Source organism: Lytechinus variegatus, chromosome 16 (genome assembly GCF_018143015.1).
Source record: "Lytechinus variegatus isolate NC3 chromosome 16, Lvar_3.0, whole genome shotgun sequence".
NCBI classification, from domain to species: domain Eukaryota; kingdom Metazoa; phylum Echinodermata; class Echinoidea; order Temnopleuroida; family Toxopneustidae; genus Lytechinus; species Lytechinus variegatus.
The window spans coordinates 13958875-13977311 of NC_054755.1; the positions used below are offsets into that span (position 1 = coordinate 13958875).

An 18437-nucleotide genomic window follows, 5' to 3' on the forward strand; every position below is an offset into this window, starting at 1 on the left:
CAATATTCGAAAATTATGCAAATGAGAAGAATGTTCAAGGCCTTGGCCCCACTCTGTATCGTATCGAATGGTTATTTTGGTGTGCGCACCTCTTGGATAGTGTTACTTTGAAGCCACGTGCGAAGTTTCATGAAATAACTGTTGGCAGAAGTAACAAGAACCGTCCATGAAACAAACCCTCATATCATATTTGTTCAAATTTTGACTTCCTCTCTCATAGACTTGCGTACATTATGGGTGCTTTTGTTAAGCATACGTATTCAATATGGTGGAACTTTTTTTTCAAGGCTGTCTTTAGCAATGTCGTTTGGCAGTAATGTTTATCAACCTATGGGCAGAATTCTGTGCAAAACTGAAATCGATTTGTTTATTTATGGATGAGTGAGTGAGCACGCATCAAAGTGAGAAAATTGGTATTTTCAGTGCCACAGACTCATTTTAAAGGGTGATAAAGTGAATATTGGGGACAAATTTGGTTTAAAATGTGTCTTTAATTGCTGTTGTTTTTTATCATCCATCATTTCTATCACCAAACACTTTCCGAACTTTAATCATTTCATGGTTGAGCGAGCACATTCGAAAATTTAGAAATAAACACTCTTTATACTGCATAAATGTAATCTTTTCCTAACAATTTCTCAGGATCAGTTGAATGAATGGACAGATCAGTGGTGTATCCAGAATTTTAAATGGGGAGGGGCATATAATCGGCATGATCGGGGGAGCCATCAACATTTTCAAATTTTAACACGATCTAGCAAGTTGTAGAAGATACTACCCCCAAAACCCTATGATGATACGTCACAATACAGGGGTCACAGAGTTTTCAAAGTGGGGGGAGGGGGGCTGACCATGCCAAAAATCACAATCGTATTACATTTTTGTACTGTCTTGCTCATGGAAAAAAGTGGGGGCTGAAGCCCCCCAGCCCCCCCCCCCCGCTTCCGCGGCCCCTGCAATACATCGTGCTCACTCAACCATGAACATACGATGTCAAAATTTGGTCTGAAGTGGTTAAATGATGGATAATAAAACAGCATAACACCATAAAATTCACCTAAACAATTTTTGCCCAACTTTGTACTTGCACAATCTGAAAAACGACTCTTGTGACTTTCAAAAATGGTCATTTTTAATTCAATCTTTAATTACTCATGCATGACTCAACCGATCAATCTCATTTTTCCCCAGGAGTTGTTTAATGAGTGTATAAAACCACCCATGAAATATCATATCCTAAAACAATTCGGTTCAAAAGTTACAGCAATTTGATTTAGGGGGACTTACTTTTTTTGTTGTGTATATTTTGTAATATCCCGCAGGTTTTTGTCCACATTCCTTTATTATTATATGCATCTTTAAGCGAATGGGGATATGACTTGTGACAAATATTTCCACGTGGGCGAGCATTTTCTTACTTTTAACAAGTTCGTCAAAAAATGCGCAAGAAAGTGGAAACAAGTATGGATATAATGTAGACGCTAATCATTAATTTTAGCAAACAAGATTTATTTGAAGATATCTTGCACCTTTTTTACTTGTTTCCTTTCCCGAAAACATTGCCTCGAGCGACAATGCGCTACACCTTCCTCCCCACACATACAGACCATCGTGAGTATGTCTGCTTTACATGAAGCAGTGATAAAATGTAAAAAAAACCTTTAAATGGCAAAACTAATACAAAAAATGCTGCATATGTCTAAAATGAACACAATCATTTTTTTTAATGCTAGCCCTCTGATCCAGCTGGCACGAAAAAAAGGGTTATGCTTACTTAGGATCAAAATGTTAATTTGGGTAGCAGAGATGTTTCAAATTAGCTTAAATTAAAATGAAAAAAAAGTAACACGATGCAGCGTGAAAATTAGCATTTTTTCGTAAAGAGATCCCTACAAGGTTTACAAAAAATGGACAGAGCTGACTCAAGCGTTAACACTGTGTAAAATATTGTACTTTCATCTCCTAGTCGAGCCCCCAACCCGAAAAATGTAATGAGAAAAATATATCCCCAGGATGCAGTTGCGCAATGAGCCAAAGGAATGGGGGGGGAGATATGACATATCGAGCAAGTGAAGCTAGCGAGCAAAAATGTCGACATATTTTTTTTACAAAAGCCAATTTTGTGACAGAGTTAAATAAAATTTAATATAAAATATTCAGAAACATTTTTCTCTTATCTTTCCTTTTTTTTCTAGGTCGTGATTTTTTTTGGGGGGATGGGGGCAAGCGCCCCAAGCCCCCATCCCAAATGTCCGCTTTTTGGTACGTTGTATGGTCTAAATTCATCATAGTGATAGAAATGATCTCGCTATACTTTAAAAAAAGTTTGGATAAAGTTATTTCAACATAAAAGTCAGAGACTTCTAGTCGTGAGTTTACACAAAGCACCTGATGCTAATTCGGAGTATTTCGAGGCCATGCTTGATGTATTGATGAAGATCAAAAATTAAAATATTGAATCAATTGTATTATTATATGGACTTTGATTACAAATCAGATTTTCTGATACCAGTAATATTGAAAACCTATTCATCCTTCGTCAGCATACTGATGAACTTACAAAATGTATTGATCGAATTTCAAGTTCCATTCCAACGGAACATTCAAATTGCAAAAGTTTATCTTGGTAATCATTACCTACTTTCCAAAGTTTTTAATTTGTCAAAGAAACGAAAAGACCATCATATACAAAGTTTTCTTGATTACAAAAATGTTGACAGTCTGAAGTTCATCGAAAAGTTAAAAATTGTCTGTTTTCAAAAAATAAATACATTATGGAACCAACGGAAAAATACCTTTCTAGCAATATGTCAAGAATTTGCTCCCACACTGCAAAATGTCCGGAATCTATAATGTCCACACCAGAGAAGTATTGAAACAACCTCAGTTTGGAATTAAACCCATGCTGTTTCAATACAAATTGGTGTTGTATAAACACCTATTTGGTGTTAGACGAAGATGGTGTTCTTTAACACTTTTCTGGTGTGGATATATATAGATTCTGGGCTGGTGTTAAATCAACACCAGAGTTTTTGCAGGGCATTAGGGAAACTAGGGTAAAGAATCGGGTCAATCCCTGGATAATACCGGATATTGTCAAACTTATCTACAAGAGAGACTTCATGAAATGTGAATTTGATTTGTGTAAATGCTCATAAGTTTTAGAGAAATACCGTGAAACTTAGACCGCACTGCAAAAAGTCCGATGCTGATTTAACACCAGCCCGGAATCTATATACTGTATGTCCACACCAAAAGACACAAAAGAAGTATTGAAACAACGCTAGTTTGGAATAAAACCGATACCGTTTTAATACTAATCGATATTGTATAAGCACCTTTCTGGCGTTGTTCCGTTGTTTAATAGTCTTAACGCACCGTGTTAAGGCGAGTTACTGGAGGCAAGACACGTCTAGGGAGGGGTGGTCAGCACTTAAAAGTGGAATGTGACCATGATCAACGCGGGGGAGGCAAAAAATGCTACCCTGGAATAGCTTATGCGCGGGAATATCGCCTCATTCGTTCATGGTACAACGAGAGAAGCAGGTCATACTTTAATTCGTTCTTTACAGTTATTTATGAAATAAGTTTGGTTTATTCACCATAGCAGAAGTTTTTAGCCACATTGGAGCTTGGTTTATTCTGCACACAGCCACTGTGATAGCACAGAGTTCCATTTCATGTACAGAGAGCAGTCATATGAATTAAATCCGGACATATATTGCAGTGGCGTTTGTATCCCGATACACAAGGAGGTGAAAAATCCACAATTCGGGTAATTGATATCCTAAAATAATTTAGCAAGCATTAATAATAATGATAAGACAAGAATGATAACAATAGTACAAAACGAAGGAGAATCTACAGTAGCAGAAGTCCAGTGTTTCAAAATGATTCTAAACGATGAATTAAAGTATAAGCATAGGCCTATACTTCTATTACTACTACTACTACTACTACTACTACTACTACTCTTCTACTACTACTACTACTAATGATAATAATAATAATAATAACATTAGTAATCTTATATGTAATTAGGATAATAATGATAAGAAGAAGACTCATAGAAGAAGAAAGCCGGAGTTATATAAATAATTTACAACTACTACTACTACTATACTGTTCATAACAATGACGCTAATAATAATGATGATAATAATAACAATAGTAATGATAGTAAATGATAGTGATAAAAAAAAGTAATCATGATAATATTGACAACAAACTAAGTAATTCATAATCATATAACAATGATGCTAATGATAATAAAGTACTAAACTACCAATAATATTATCACCACTACAAAACAAAGTAAAAAACTACTTGTAGCAATTTATAATCAACAAAGTATTGTCCAGTTAGTTTCCCTTTAAACGGAACGTCCAGGCTGAAAATATTTTTATTTTAATAAATATAGTAATATTTACAGAGCAAAACGCTGAACATTTTCTCAAAATCAGATAACAAATAACGAAGTTCCTATAGTTTCAGTAATATAGCTGTTGTCGCGATAATGAGAACTGGTAACAGACGGACAGACAAACGGTTTACAAACTTAATTCACTGTGGTCACAATAGCAAGGATATTGAATATCGTATTGCCAAGAAAAATAATAAACTTACAAGCCATTTTCGGAAATAGAGATTTAAGTTGTAAGATAACTGAAGAACATCTTAATTGGGACCTTTCGCAATCATCACGGACGCTAGTATTAGGGTCCCCTAACACAAAAGTTAACGCTTAATCATACACTTGATTTTTAAGATTGATTGTGCATTACAGTCAATAGAATCAAACGTAGAAAACTGCTCTACGATCAATGCTAAGCTTTGTGTAACAGGGGGTTACATGCCCTACAGATCTGCTTTTCGTGTGCAAAATCCCTTTCCGCGACACCCGTACCGCATACATGCATGTATATTACGACTGATGGCTGGAGATATTCAAAATGCAGAACCTAAAATAGATTTATGACATGGAGAAGAAAGTGGTTTTTCAAACAAATCGAGAACATATTGAGTGAGAAAAAACTTAATGAATGAAGGCTTAAATATAGATCATTACAGTCCATCGAATCGATATTACATTTAATGTGGATTATTGGTGGATCACTGGCAATTGATTTCATGGATAAGATCAACCTCTCCAGCCGAACATTTCGCATGCGTTGATATGTACACATCATATGCGATACCTTTGAACTCGTTTCCTTTTGTTTCTTTTGTTTCTTTGTTTCTTTTGTTTACTCCTTATACACAAACGATATGCCTCTCGCACACGATGTGAGGGGCATTAAGTTTTACATTCCCCAGAAATGGGATTAGATTCAAATTCCGGGGGGACCACTTCCATTGATGAGTGGATACCAGGCACGACCATGGGGTTTCGAAAAGTACCCTAAACATGCTAAACAAGGGAAGCAATTCTTTTCCAGATTATGAAAATGCATCTCTTAACAAGTATTTGACTTGTGAATCCCTACAAGTTTTGAATATATATCCCTTATTTCAGCATTTTAAACATCGTTTTGACACCCTTATAACTAATAGGCCTATATACGTAACGTACCTGCCCACTCTGTCCCCTTTTACGGGTGGTCGCTACTGGTATCCACTAATCAATGGAAGTGGGCCCCCCGGGCGGCCTCTCGAGCTCTAGGAGGAGTCAAATGTGGCTTTGGAAAGTCGTCCTCAATCGGATAAATCGCTGTTACCATAGTAGCAACCAGAATTTTGCACACGAAACGCATATTGAATGTTTCCGTCGCAGATGCGAAACGAAAAAAAATCTCATGTCACACAATTTGCATTGCAGGACTGAGTTTTACGACCATGATGACGGGCCCAAAAAGTCCCTTCCAAAGTCAACGACCGTTGTAAATAAGCGTCCGCGTCCTCAAACGAAAGGTCGGGAATATGCCTTCTCAGGAGGGAATTTTAACTTTAATAAAAGGGGATGAAGAATACAAAGAGACAAAGTGACTGCTTACTACATGTCTATCAAGAATTATCTTTAGATAAGCTGTACTTTCTTTAAACTAATAATGTGTTAGCTGCCTTTTTTCTTCTCTTATTTTATTCATTCTGTTATATTTTAAATTACTTTTAATAATTATATGTGATTTGTCACACAAAATTATGAAAACCCAATAAAACTTTTAAAAAGATTCACTGTGGTAAAAGATCCAATCACTGTTATTGCAGTAACATTTACGGTAAGACAGACAGACCTGATAACACTGCTTTTAGCGGATATCTCCATTTTCTCAGAATTTTATTTTATAATGGTTATGATATATAATACTCTGATTACTTTTCTTTCATCTAAAAATAAACAAAGGTCTATTCTACATCCTACCCCATCCTACTCATATGAGAATGCAATGTCATACCAACAACGGTTACAGAATATAATATTCTTCCATGACGTGAGAGGGCAAATTCGTGTTGAACATGCATTTTGCGCTTCATGTTCTGCAGATAGCGTGGTGCGGACATTTACATCTCGCGCCCAGTTGATAATGTCCACAAGCGTAGACTCTTCACTAGTCGCTTTTTAGCTAGTTTTGCGGAGATTGCCTTCGCCAGGGTGTAAAACGGAAACGCGCGGCCCGTGGCTATTCAATTGCTTGGCTTAAGTTGTTGCCAATTGTTGTAGGATTAGAAATATGGGGCGCCAAATTGTCTAACAGCAAAGTCCTTTTTTGGTCACATAACCAGGCGGTTGTAAGCATAGTGAACAGGCAGACTTCCAAATGCCCCAACATTATGAAACTAGTAAGGCGGTTAGTTGTTATATGCTTAAAACATAACATACACTTTAGAGCACGTTATGTGCCAGGTGTCCGGAATGAAATTGCTGATTCGCTTTCTCGTTTCCAGATGTCCAGGTTTCGTCTTCTAGCACCGGAGGCCGCCCCGGAAGGTCACCCCCTCCCAGACCGTCTCTGGGTGAACTTCATCTAGAGCAAGAGCGTCTTCTTGTAGCCTCGAGGACGGACAGCACGCATCGAACATATAATCAAGCTTGGGCAGCATTTCAGCAATTTCGACGGCTATATTCATATAATTTGCAGGAGGCTCCCAATATTGAGCAAATTGCCCAATTCATTGCGTATTTATCATATTGTGATTATGCAGGTTCCACTTTTAATACTTATGTAGCGGGAGTGACTTTTATGCTTCGGGCCGAAAATTTTGAAAATATAACAGAAAATTTCGTTATCAGGCGAATGTTAGATGGCTGCAGGCGCAGGCACACCCGACAAGACGCACGATGCCCAATAACCTTACCAATTCTAACTTCACTCCTGGAATTTCTACCACATGTTTGCAACCATACATATGACGTGGTTTTATTTCGAGCTGCCTTCTTGGTTGCCTTTTTCGGTTTTCTCAGAATAAGCGAGTTTACTACCTCTTCTAAGCAAGGTCCAGTTACATTAAGCAAGAATGGTGTATCAATTCAGTTAAGAAATGATAATCGGGTCGTTCAAATCTTTATACAAAAATCTAAAACTGATCAAGAATCAAACGGTTGCACTATAATCGTCCCATCTCACAACCGGGCTGCCTTGTGCCCTGTGAATGCGGTAGAGCGCTATCTGGAGGCGAGATCACATGGTAGCGGAGCATTCTTTTGTAATTTTGATGGGACTCCACTTAGGAGGCAGTAATTCAGTTTAGTTTTGAAACGGGCAATTAGTTTCTGTGGATTGCCTATCGAATTTTATACATCTCACTCCTTTAGAATTGGTGTAGCTACATCTGCTGCTGTTTCGGGTGTGCCTGATGCAAGGATTCAAGCCATGGGAAGATGGGCGTCTAATTCTCATAAGCGATACATTCGGGTTCAGTGGCAGTAATAAGAATGAGTGATTCGTCTTCCTTACGTTGTCGCCAGACCTAATGAGTTATATATTTTAAGTTTATTTTATAATGTATGTAGATATGGCTGTCCACTGTTTTTCTTCTTTGTTTTCTCCTTTTTTATAATGCAGATACATCCATATGGATCGTGGGGGACTCTCATGTATATTGGGGGAGGGAGTACGCAAGGCACCTGAGCTGCCCAAATTTAGGTTTAAGCAAAGCCATCCTCTGGTTAGGTAGTCAAGGCCTGACGAAAGTTCCAGGAATATTTTCAAAAAATTTTTGAGCCAGAATATCCCGCCCCCTTCGATCATCATTTTGCATTTAGGGAGCAATGACTTGGGTCAACTCACGAAGAAGGACTTAGCAAAATATGTTGATATATGCTGTAGAGCAGTAAAATTTGCTCTTCCACACACGAGACTGGTATGGTCGGATATCATCCCCCGAATTTCCTACAGTAATACGCCTCTACTTTTACAGTCCAAGGTGGATAAAACAAGGAGAGACATAAACAGATATGCCCGATCGCGTATATTACGTTTTGGAGGACAGTCGGTGCGTCATGACGGCGTCATTCATACACAGAAACATTTATTCCGTCCAGACGGGGTACACTTGTCTGACGCGGGAAATAACCTGTTACTTCTGAACTTTCGCGAAGCCCTCGGAAAACTTGATAATTAGACCTATATAAAATGATTGTTTTTAATCCACTCCATTTGTAGTTAGCACCCCCCCCCCCCCATTCCCAGATTCATTGCCCCTTACACTGTTAAAAAAACCCTGATTTTACAGAAAAAAACCCAGAAGATTTTGCAATAACAGAATCATTCTGTAAATTCATAAAATAGGAATTTTTCTGCAATTTAACAGAAAGGGTCTGTTTAAAAAGGGAAAAAGGCTGTTTTATTAAAGGAAATTTGTAAGGTTCCATATACCAAATACCAATTTCCTGTAAGATTACGCAATCTGGTAAGATTACAGGTGTTCTCGAGACTCTGCTGCAGGAACTTCTTTTATTTTAAGGATAAATTTTCTAACAGTGTATGCGGGGAGCTCGCACATATACATACGAGCATTATAGGAGACCGTATGGTCGGACTATCTATTATGTTGTTTGTGAATATATATCATGGAGCTAATAGCTCTATGTATATATCATGTGTATTAGTAGTGTAATGGACGTGAAGTTGGTAGCCAGTACCCACCTTAGGTACTTCCCTGCCTGATTCAGAAAAAGTTTGGTGCAGAGTCACGCAGTCAAAGTAAACAGTTAAATATGATAATAATAACATATAATTAAAGTAACAATATTGTAAAATGTTCCTAGTCGGGGCGAGTTAAAGGCACAGTTAAGCATTTTCTCTGAATTACCCATTTTACTATGTTTACTTTTTTAATAATTATCCTTCCCCTCCTGCATCCACTTTCACCATTGCTCAAGACATTACTTGCAATGGAAGATGCGATGTGATCGCTTTAACCATGACTTTCCCGTTCTGTGGCGGCGTGATACCCTGAATGGACATCTCGTTTGGCGGAATTGACATTTTTTACCACAGCACATGAAATTTATTGATACCTATTGATATCGTTTAAATATATTTTGTATAATATATGTTTATGTGCGTATTTATAATATTTTCTTCTGCTTCCTGAGTCTGGGGATTTCATAATGAGATTTACTTTCGAATATCGGCAATTAGCATTCGCCGCCCTTCATCAATACTACTGTTCTTAATAATGTTTCACGGAGCACGTTTGCTTGGCTGAGATCATTATCCGGTCAGTTTGATGCTCAGATCAAAACGGCGAAGTGCTGCTCGTTATCAATGTTATACAATTTTCCATGCCCCTCTTTGGTTTCTGGCTGGAACCAGGGGGTCAATGTTTGTCCTCTAGCCACGCACGCTTTGCTGGGATCATCTATCCAGCCAGTACTGTGATGCCTGGATCGTGTGACGGGGTGCCTAGAAATCTAAAAGTTGCTGTCCAGTGTCGCTGACCGGGACCCTGGATGGATGGTTGATATTTATGTTCCCGCATTTGCGGATGAATTAGTTCAAGGCAGTTGAGAAGTCGTGACTGTGGAATGCATGCTAGCGCAGAAAAATTATTTTCACAAAATAATGTTATACCCGGGTTCCCCTTAAGACTCAGGAAGTAGGTCATTGCATTTCAATCATGTCAATATTGTAGTATGTAAGAGTTTAGTTCATATGTAAATAATTACGTCATGAACTAATGGATGGACATTTGATCAGATTGATCGTTTTGCTTTTGTTGAGTCCTTAAGACTCAGGAAGTAGGTCATTGCATTTCAATCATGTCAATATTGTAGTATGTAAGAGTTTAGTTCATATGTAAATAATTACGTCATGAACTAATGGATGGACATTTGATCAGATTGATCGTTTTGCTTTTGTTTAATGTTAATTCTTAAAAGAGACATTAAGAGATCACTAATCAGTGAATGGTTTCATGTTTGCTATATAACGTTGATGGTCGTTGCATTGGCCTAGATTTTACACCATGACTTGCTTCAGAATTTGCATATAATATCATACCAAGATAAACCGCATATTATCTCGTTGTACCGTGTGATTTTTTGTTTGCCTTGTCAACAGTAAAAATCTTAACGCACCGTGTTAAGGCGAGTTACTGGAGGCAAGACACGTCGAGGGAGGGGTGGTCAGCAATGTCCAAGTGGGTTGGACTTAAAAGTGGAATGTGACCATGATCAACGCGGGGAGGCAAAAAAATGCTACCCTGGAAGAGCTTATGCGCGGGAATATCGCCTCATTCGTTCATGGTACAATGAGAGAAGCAGGTCATACTTTAATTCGTTCTTTACAGTTATTTATGAAATAAGCCACCGCCATCCCCACCTCCTCGATATAGATCATTCCGGGCTGTTGTTAAATCAACTCCAGAGTTTTTGTAGTGCGCGGGTTTGCTCATGCTAATGAGCAAATAGGCCAGATTCATCCAAATCCTCTCATGGCTGAATCCTCCTCCCTGCAAAATCTCGTAAAAATTGAGATTTTCTTTCCCTCAGAATTTATCTACTTTATCCTCAAGTCAAATTCAATATTTTTGCACAACTTGTTTCTCTTTCATACGGCTCAGTGTAAAAAAAGGCAGAGGTAAAAATGGCAGAGGTAAAACGGCAGAGGTAATAATGGCAGAGGTAAAAATAGCAGAGGTAAAAATGACAGAGATAAGAATGGCAGAGGTAAAAATGGCAGAGGTAAGAACGGCAAAGGTAAAAATGGCAGAGGTAAGAATGGCAGAGGTAAAAATGACAGAGGTGAAAATGGCAAAAGTAAAAATGGCAGAGATCAAAATGGCAAAGGTATAAATGACCCGCCAGTCTTAAACCCCATGCAAAAGAAAATCCCAAAGCCATGTACAGTAGATCATTACATAAGAAATGCTCTGAGAAGAAAATTAGAATTATAATGTTGAACTAATGAAAAGGGTAACATTTTTAAACCACACTGTATATCTTCTGCACCAAATTGATAACACTTGAGTTGGTATTTTTTCCCTAGACTTACATGCACGGCCTTCTCATGTCAAATCACTCCTCTGATATTCATATTTGAAGTGCCTTTTGGATCCCAAGTATTGTACTTAATTCACAAAAGGGGAAATTCACTCTGACACAAACTTAAGTGTATTGTGAAACTAGTTAAAAATAGTTAAAGACAATATTGATGAGGGTTTTAGCGAATCCATCAAAGATTTAAAAAGCTATCATAATTTTACATTTTAATGGTGACGTCTTTTGCGAGTAATTTTTCCCCATAGACGGTGCAATAAAAAATCAATGAAATGTCATTTCCCCAAAAAAATGAAAATGGTTTTTATTTTTTAAGTATATCAACATACGAATCATTTCACATCCGCTCCTGAAAGATTTATTTTAGCAATCATGACCCACTGATTAAACAATTGGAAAGTATACATTTTGGTACATAAAATACGGGGCAGGTGCTTGTATATGACGTCACAGAAAAAAAAAACATTCATCATAACTTTCTTAATCTTTGATGAGTGTTCCTTAAACCGTCACCAATACATTTTTTGCTATTTTTACAGTAATCCATTTGTTAGAGTGAACTTCTCCTTCAAAACAGGTGGATAGAATGGTAGCTAAGAAACACCTATGATTATTTTGATCTCTGCCGTTTTTACCTCTGCCATTTTTACCTCTGCCATTATTACCTCTGCCATTTTTACCTCTGCCATATTTCTGCCATTTTACCTCTGTCGTTTTTACCTCTGCCATATGCAGTATTCTTGTTTTCAGGTTGCTTATGCACTTGGCCAATGAAAATTTTGAAACCTTTACGCATTTTAGAGCATACATATTCAGCTCTCTTTTGATCTAAAAATCATTTTGGCTCGAACAGAAGTAAAGTCTAAAAAATAGCACCTTTTGCCAGGTGAAAATAATTATTTTGTAGCATATTTCAGATCAAATGTTTCACCTTATAAGATCTTTAAGTTAATTCAATCACATGATATGAAAGAATGATTCTTCTTCTTTACAATGATACCAAAATCATCAAATTCGATGTTATAATAATGATTCAATTCAATTCTAAATTTATTTCAATCAATCATAGAAATACAGGTAAATACAAATTAGGTAAAAACATGGGATTGGGAGCCCCTGAAAGTTTTCATTTTTTTAAATGTGGATGGGGCACCACCATCGTACAATTAAATACAAATTAATATAATACATACATAAAGAGTAAACAACAAATATCATTGATATACAGTTTATAAAAGAGAGAGATTAAAAAAAAGAAACAATGGGCTAATATAGGGGAAATAAACAAACAAGCAAACTAAAAGTAACCATTATATAGCATAGTGACCTATATTGTGCTATTGGCAGGAGTTTTTATACAGAGCAAAAAATTCAGCTTTCAAGAGTTTTTTAAACTTATTTTGTTTAATATCATTATCTATTTTTTATTCCACAGCTTAATTCCTCTACAACGTAGAGAATTTGGGTGATTTTAGTTTTTGGAAAATATTGGTGAAGATCTGCTGAATGACGCGTAAAGTATTAATGGAAAGAGGTATTTGTGTTAAAGAGATTATTTAAAATATTTGGCAAGAGATTTGAGTGGTAATTGTACATAAATGTAAAAGTATACATAAGAGCCAAGTCACAAATTTTCAATATTTTACAATCAAGAAAAAACCTGTTTGTGTGACTATTGAAATGTGCATTACAAACTGTTCTGATTAACCTTTTTGGAATAAGAAATAATCTATGTAAACAATGCGATTTTAGGAAATTCAGATCTGAAGTGGGGCATTATAAGGCTTGTTTTTAGGAATTCACTAAGACCATACACTGTTAGAAAAAATAAAAGAAGTTCCTGCAGCAGAGTCTCGAGAACACCTGTAATCTTACCGAATTGCGTAATCTTACAGGAAATTGGTATTTGATGTATGGAATCTTACAAATTTCCTTGAATAAAACACCCTTTTCCCCCTTTTTAAACAGACCTGTTCTGTTAAATTGCAGAAAAATTCTTGTTTTATGAATTTACAGAATGATTATTACGCAATTCGGTAAGATTACAGGTGTTCTCGAGACTCTGCTGCAGGAACTTCTTCTATTTTTTCTAACAGTGTACTTAATTCACTAAAAATGGTGCGAGCGCCAAGCGCGAGCTGCATTTTTTTATATTCATATCAGAAAACGGGACATTTTAAGAACTGATTCTAGGAATTCATGGAGAGCTGACATATCTCACCAATCCACAGATGCTAACGTAAGCACGGTCAGAAAATGTTTTATATTAAGACCTAAAATGGGGCAATCATTTTAAGCAGTCATGAAAAAGAAGCATACTATTGTACATATACAACAATACTTGAAAACGGGAGGTTTTGGTACAACCGGATTATATATCTCGTTAAACAGACAATGCGAGCACCAGGAAAAATTAAAGACATATAGGCCCTGAGAAAATTAAGTTATGAAAAAAATGTTTCTTATGTAATATAACATAACATAATAATGTAACATTATAATAAACAATTTATTCTTTCCCACGTTTCTCTTCCTTTCTCCCTCTTTTTCTCATTTTCCCCGCGTTTTTGGTCAGCCGATGGGGGGGGGGCACGTGCCCCCCCCCCCCGTAGTTACGCCACTGCCAGTGCAGATGGCCGATACGACAGTTTGACTGACCGCGCGCATTGAAATCGCAGGCGGTCAAAACGTCGTATTGCTTTGCTACTGTACATAGTAGACCGGCCAAAACGATTTTTTTTACTTTGGACGGCAAAATTTGTTAATGCTTGCTAATGCTCGGCATCCCAGCTAAAAGTTTTGCAAAAATACCCAGGAATAGCGTATGGCCGGATGCCAAGCGCAATTTTGCGTGAAAATGTCATTTTTAGCGTAAAATCTGAAATCCTATTCCACCACATGAAAGCCAGAACCGAACGTTTGCATCAAACTGCAATACATAGATTTCCAATTATATGGGAAAGTATGCCCTCACATATCAAAGATGAAATTGTATCCGGAAACATCTCAAAAGTTCTGAACCTCCTTCGTCGTGAAATTCTTTGTGTTTTTTTTTAATAATTAGATGTCTGATTTATAAATATTTCTTTCTATAATGTTTAATTTATTATTTTCCCATTGACAAATTTCAACTAAAGAGCAAGTTTATTCATAATTTATACACTAAATTTAATCCGGCCTATTTCAGCCTCAACATCATGTCATTTGATCTCTCTTATATGGTTTTATCAATTCTTATTGTCCTATATCCCATTATTTATGGTAGATGCAATATTATTTACAATTTTAAATTTACGATTGCTTTAATGTTTGATGCTTATCATTCTAATGCTTGTAGATACATAATGATGTGATTGGGGAGGTATTGTGGGGGTTGACTTGAGGTGACAAAGTCACATGAATGACCATTGTATTTTGCCGATTCTAAATATCTTCATCTTATTTTTATGTTCACCATTACTGTCATGACCTGGATGGGGTTGGGAGGTTTGGGGAGGAAGACCTGTGGGTTATGGCTATTAAGTTAGCCTTTTCCATACCCAGGCAGCCTCTCCAACTCTCATCCAGGTCTTATTTTCTCTATCATGTACAAGTTTGATTGATCTTGTCTTTGATCTGTTGTATTCTTTGTCTTTTGAATGCCAAATAAAATAATAATAATAATAATAAAGACTGTCGAAAATCACGCATTTTGATATTTTGACGGATGATCATAATATTTTCAATTATCTTTGATATGGAACTATTTTTATTCAGAGTTTCAAATTATAAGTCTACTAAATATGCATTTCAAATTTGAATATTACACACACACATATGGCACAGGGAAACATAAAACCGTGATTTCCTCGAAATAAAAGTTTGTGAAAACTATCAATAGTTTGAAGTTTTTTTACGCAACATAAATTCTTCGATTTAAATGCGTTTATCCATCGAATGTATAGTAAATGTTCTAGTGCCACAAATATTAAAAGAATTTTCAAGTAAGATGGAAGATATCTCATTTTATTTTATCCGAAAGGAGACAATGTGCATTTTACCAGGTGCGCATTTTGAAAGAAAAATTGAAAATACCGTACATTATGTACATAATTACATGTATAAGTACATACCAAAGCGAGTTTTTAATTGGATAGCACAATTTGTCAATTCCTTGCATCCCAGCTAAAAGTCTTGCGGAAATACTGAGGAATAGCGTACGGGCGGATGCCAAGTGCACTTTTGCGTGAAAGTATCATTTTTAGCGTAAAATCTGAAAGACTGTCGAAAATCACGCATTTTGATATTTTTACGGATTATCATCATATTTTTGATTATCTTTGATATGGAATTGTTTTTATTCAGAGTTTCAAATTATAAGTCTACTAAATATGCATTTCAAATTTGAATATTACACACACATATATGGCAATATGAAATATAAAATCGTGATTTACTCAAAATAAAGGTTTGTAAAAACTATTAATGGTATAATGTTTGTGTTCCGCATCTCAATTTCGTCAAGATTTAGTGCTAACCGAATAGATACTTAATAATTGTTGTCATGACACATATGGTGAAAACAAATATTGAAATAAGATACAAGATATATATCACTTTATGTTATATATGCGAAATATAACAATGCACATTATTTTATCAGATGCACATTTCTGATAAAAATAAACAGCGCACAATATTATATCGATATTGCACATAGCTTATATCAGTGCGATACTCGTCATGATATTATATAGGATTATGTTTGCTTTTGTAGAGTTTGTTCTTGCTATATCCGCGAATGAATTGGTGCTGAACTTAAATCTACCTGTGGCGATATTCAGAAATAGGTCTGATATTTAATTTGCCGTTACCATGGTAGCATTAATTTTACAGAAATATCTATATCCAAAATCATAGAAAACATACATGTATGAATAAAGCGATTGAATTAGCATTTTTAAACCACTCTGTCAATCTACATTTTACTTCATTTATTTGATTATCAAAGTAAAACCCCTCAAAAAAATTTTTGCAACTCAGTTTTGGGGGATGATATCTTTTTGGTTAATGAAGTATAAAAGATGAAACTGGTAACATTGGAAAGCTGAATTATTCCTCTTTACAATGACATGCCATTTGCTGTGATTGTGAAATCATGGAATATGCAGTCACCCTGAACATCGAGAAAAGTCAGAAGTGAAATGTTGCAAAATGCATTGATTTCTAAGAGTCTCCATTTCTATAGAATTTCCACCATGCAGGTGACAGTGAATGCATTCGGTCCATCCTCGAAACAATTGGAAATTCGCTATTGGAAACGACGCATGTTGCAACATTTCATTTCTAACATTGCTGCGTATTATCATGTCTGTGTATTTCATGATAACACTAGCATTACAAATGACACATGATTGTAAAGAAGAATAATCATGCTTTCTAAAGATATCATTTTTACACATGATGATGGCACATAAAAGAATTTATTAGCACTCAAACTTGCAGTTTGAGTTGCAGAACTCAAACATGCCATGGCAACGAATTTTGCAAAATTTCATTTTTTACATTGCTGCATATTTATCATGTCTGTGTATTTCATGATAACACTAGCATTACAAATGATGCATGATCGTAAAGAGGAATACTCATACTTTCCAATGATACCACTTTTATATATGATGATGGCACACTAAGAAATTTATCAGCACTCAAACTTGAGTTGCAGAACTTTTTTTGAGGGGTTTATATTAAAAAAAATGGCCGTTGCACGGCAGTACCTATTTTTTTGTCTCGCCGGCATACTAGCAGAGCAGGACTAAAGGAGCCACTTCTCCGGTGGAGGTGACGGTAGTTTTGATATAACAGCGTCATATCAAGCTTGAAATCTTAACCAAAGTTACATTTTTCAAAATTTCATTATAACTTTGAACGTATAGAAAAAAAATTAATGACATCAATGAACTTAGGCCATATGGGGGTATTTTTTTAAATGTCATCATAACTAATTATTTTTATTGATCCAGTTAAAGATTACACTTGAACATAAGGGTATTAAAGTATCATCGATTATTTTGCACAAATTTCAGTTCACATGATCAAGGTCATACGTTATTTAGGTTCGATGAGCTATGGATGGCGTTTTTCTGAATAATTATTAATTTCAGTTGTTTCCAATGTCCTGCTGCTATAATTATTATGTTAAAATATGAATAATAAATGTTATTTGGTCTTTTGCATTGCAAATTATAATTTTCATTCAATTCATTTTACTTCATCAAAGTTTTTGCATTTGCTATTATCACAGGTCCATGTTGTTATACATCGTAGTCTAAGACGGGGGCCGGACAGCCCGACCCTGCAGCCCTTGACATACCAATGCCCTTTTGGGAAATGTACGACCATACAATATATGCGCTGGACGCTGGTCATTATAGCCTTTAGATTTGTTTGTCATAATGGTCGTGCGATGGCATTTCCCAAAATGGCAATACACTGTGATGAAATTATTTTAAGAATTGAAATGTGAAGTTCAAAGGACAAGTTCACCCCAACATAAAATTGATTTGATTGAAAAGAGAAAAAAAAATCCAATAAGCATTACACTGAAAATTTCATTAAAATCGGATGTAAAATAAGAAAGTTATGACATTTTAAAGTTTTGCTTAATTTCACAAAACAGTTATACACATCCTGGCTGGTAAGCAAATGAGGGTACTATGACGTCATCCACTCACTATTTTTTGTATATTTTAATATATGAAATATGAATTATTCTAAGTTTCTCCTCATTGTCAAGTGATACAACGATTAATTCCTCCCTGAGCTTGTGGAATTAGCATTGTTTTATAATATATGGTTCAGTCAGGTTGGTCCTAATTGTCATATAGATAGAAAATGAAATATTGTATAATTCAAACAATACAGAAACAAAAGAAATAGTGAGTGATGGACATCATCGACTGACTCACCTAGTTGTGCATATCACTGTTTTGTTAAAAATATAAGCAAAACTTAA

The 18437-nt window shown here is 35.9% G+C and overlaps 1 protein-coding gene across 1 annotated transcript; it reads left to right on the forward strand.

The window, feature by feature from the left end:
- The first annotated feature begins 7235 nt into the window (after nucleotides 1–7235).
- Nucleotides 7236–7868, forward strand: LOC121430241. Its single transcript, XM_041627518.1, has 2 exons — nucleotides 7236–7471; nucleotides 7685–7868. Exons 1-2 carry the CDS (start codon nucleotides 7236–7238, stop codon nucleotides 7866–7868), a joined length of 420 nt encoding a protein of 139 aa, XP_041483452.1.
- Nucleotides 7869–18437: the final 10569 nt, after the last annotated feature.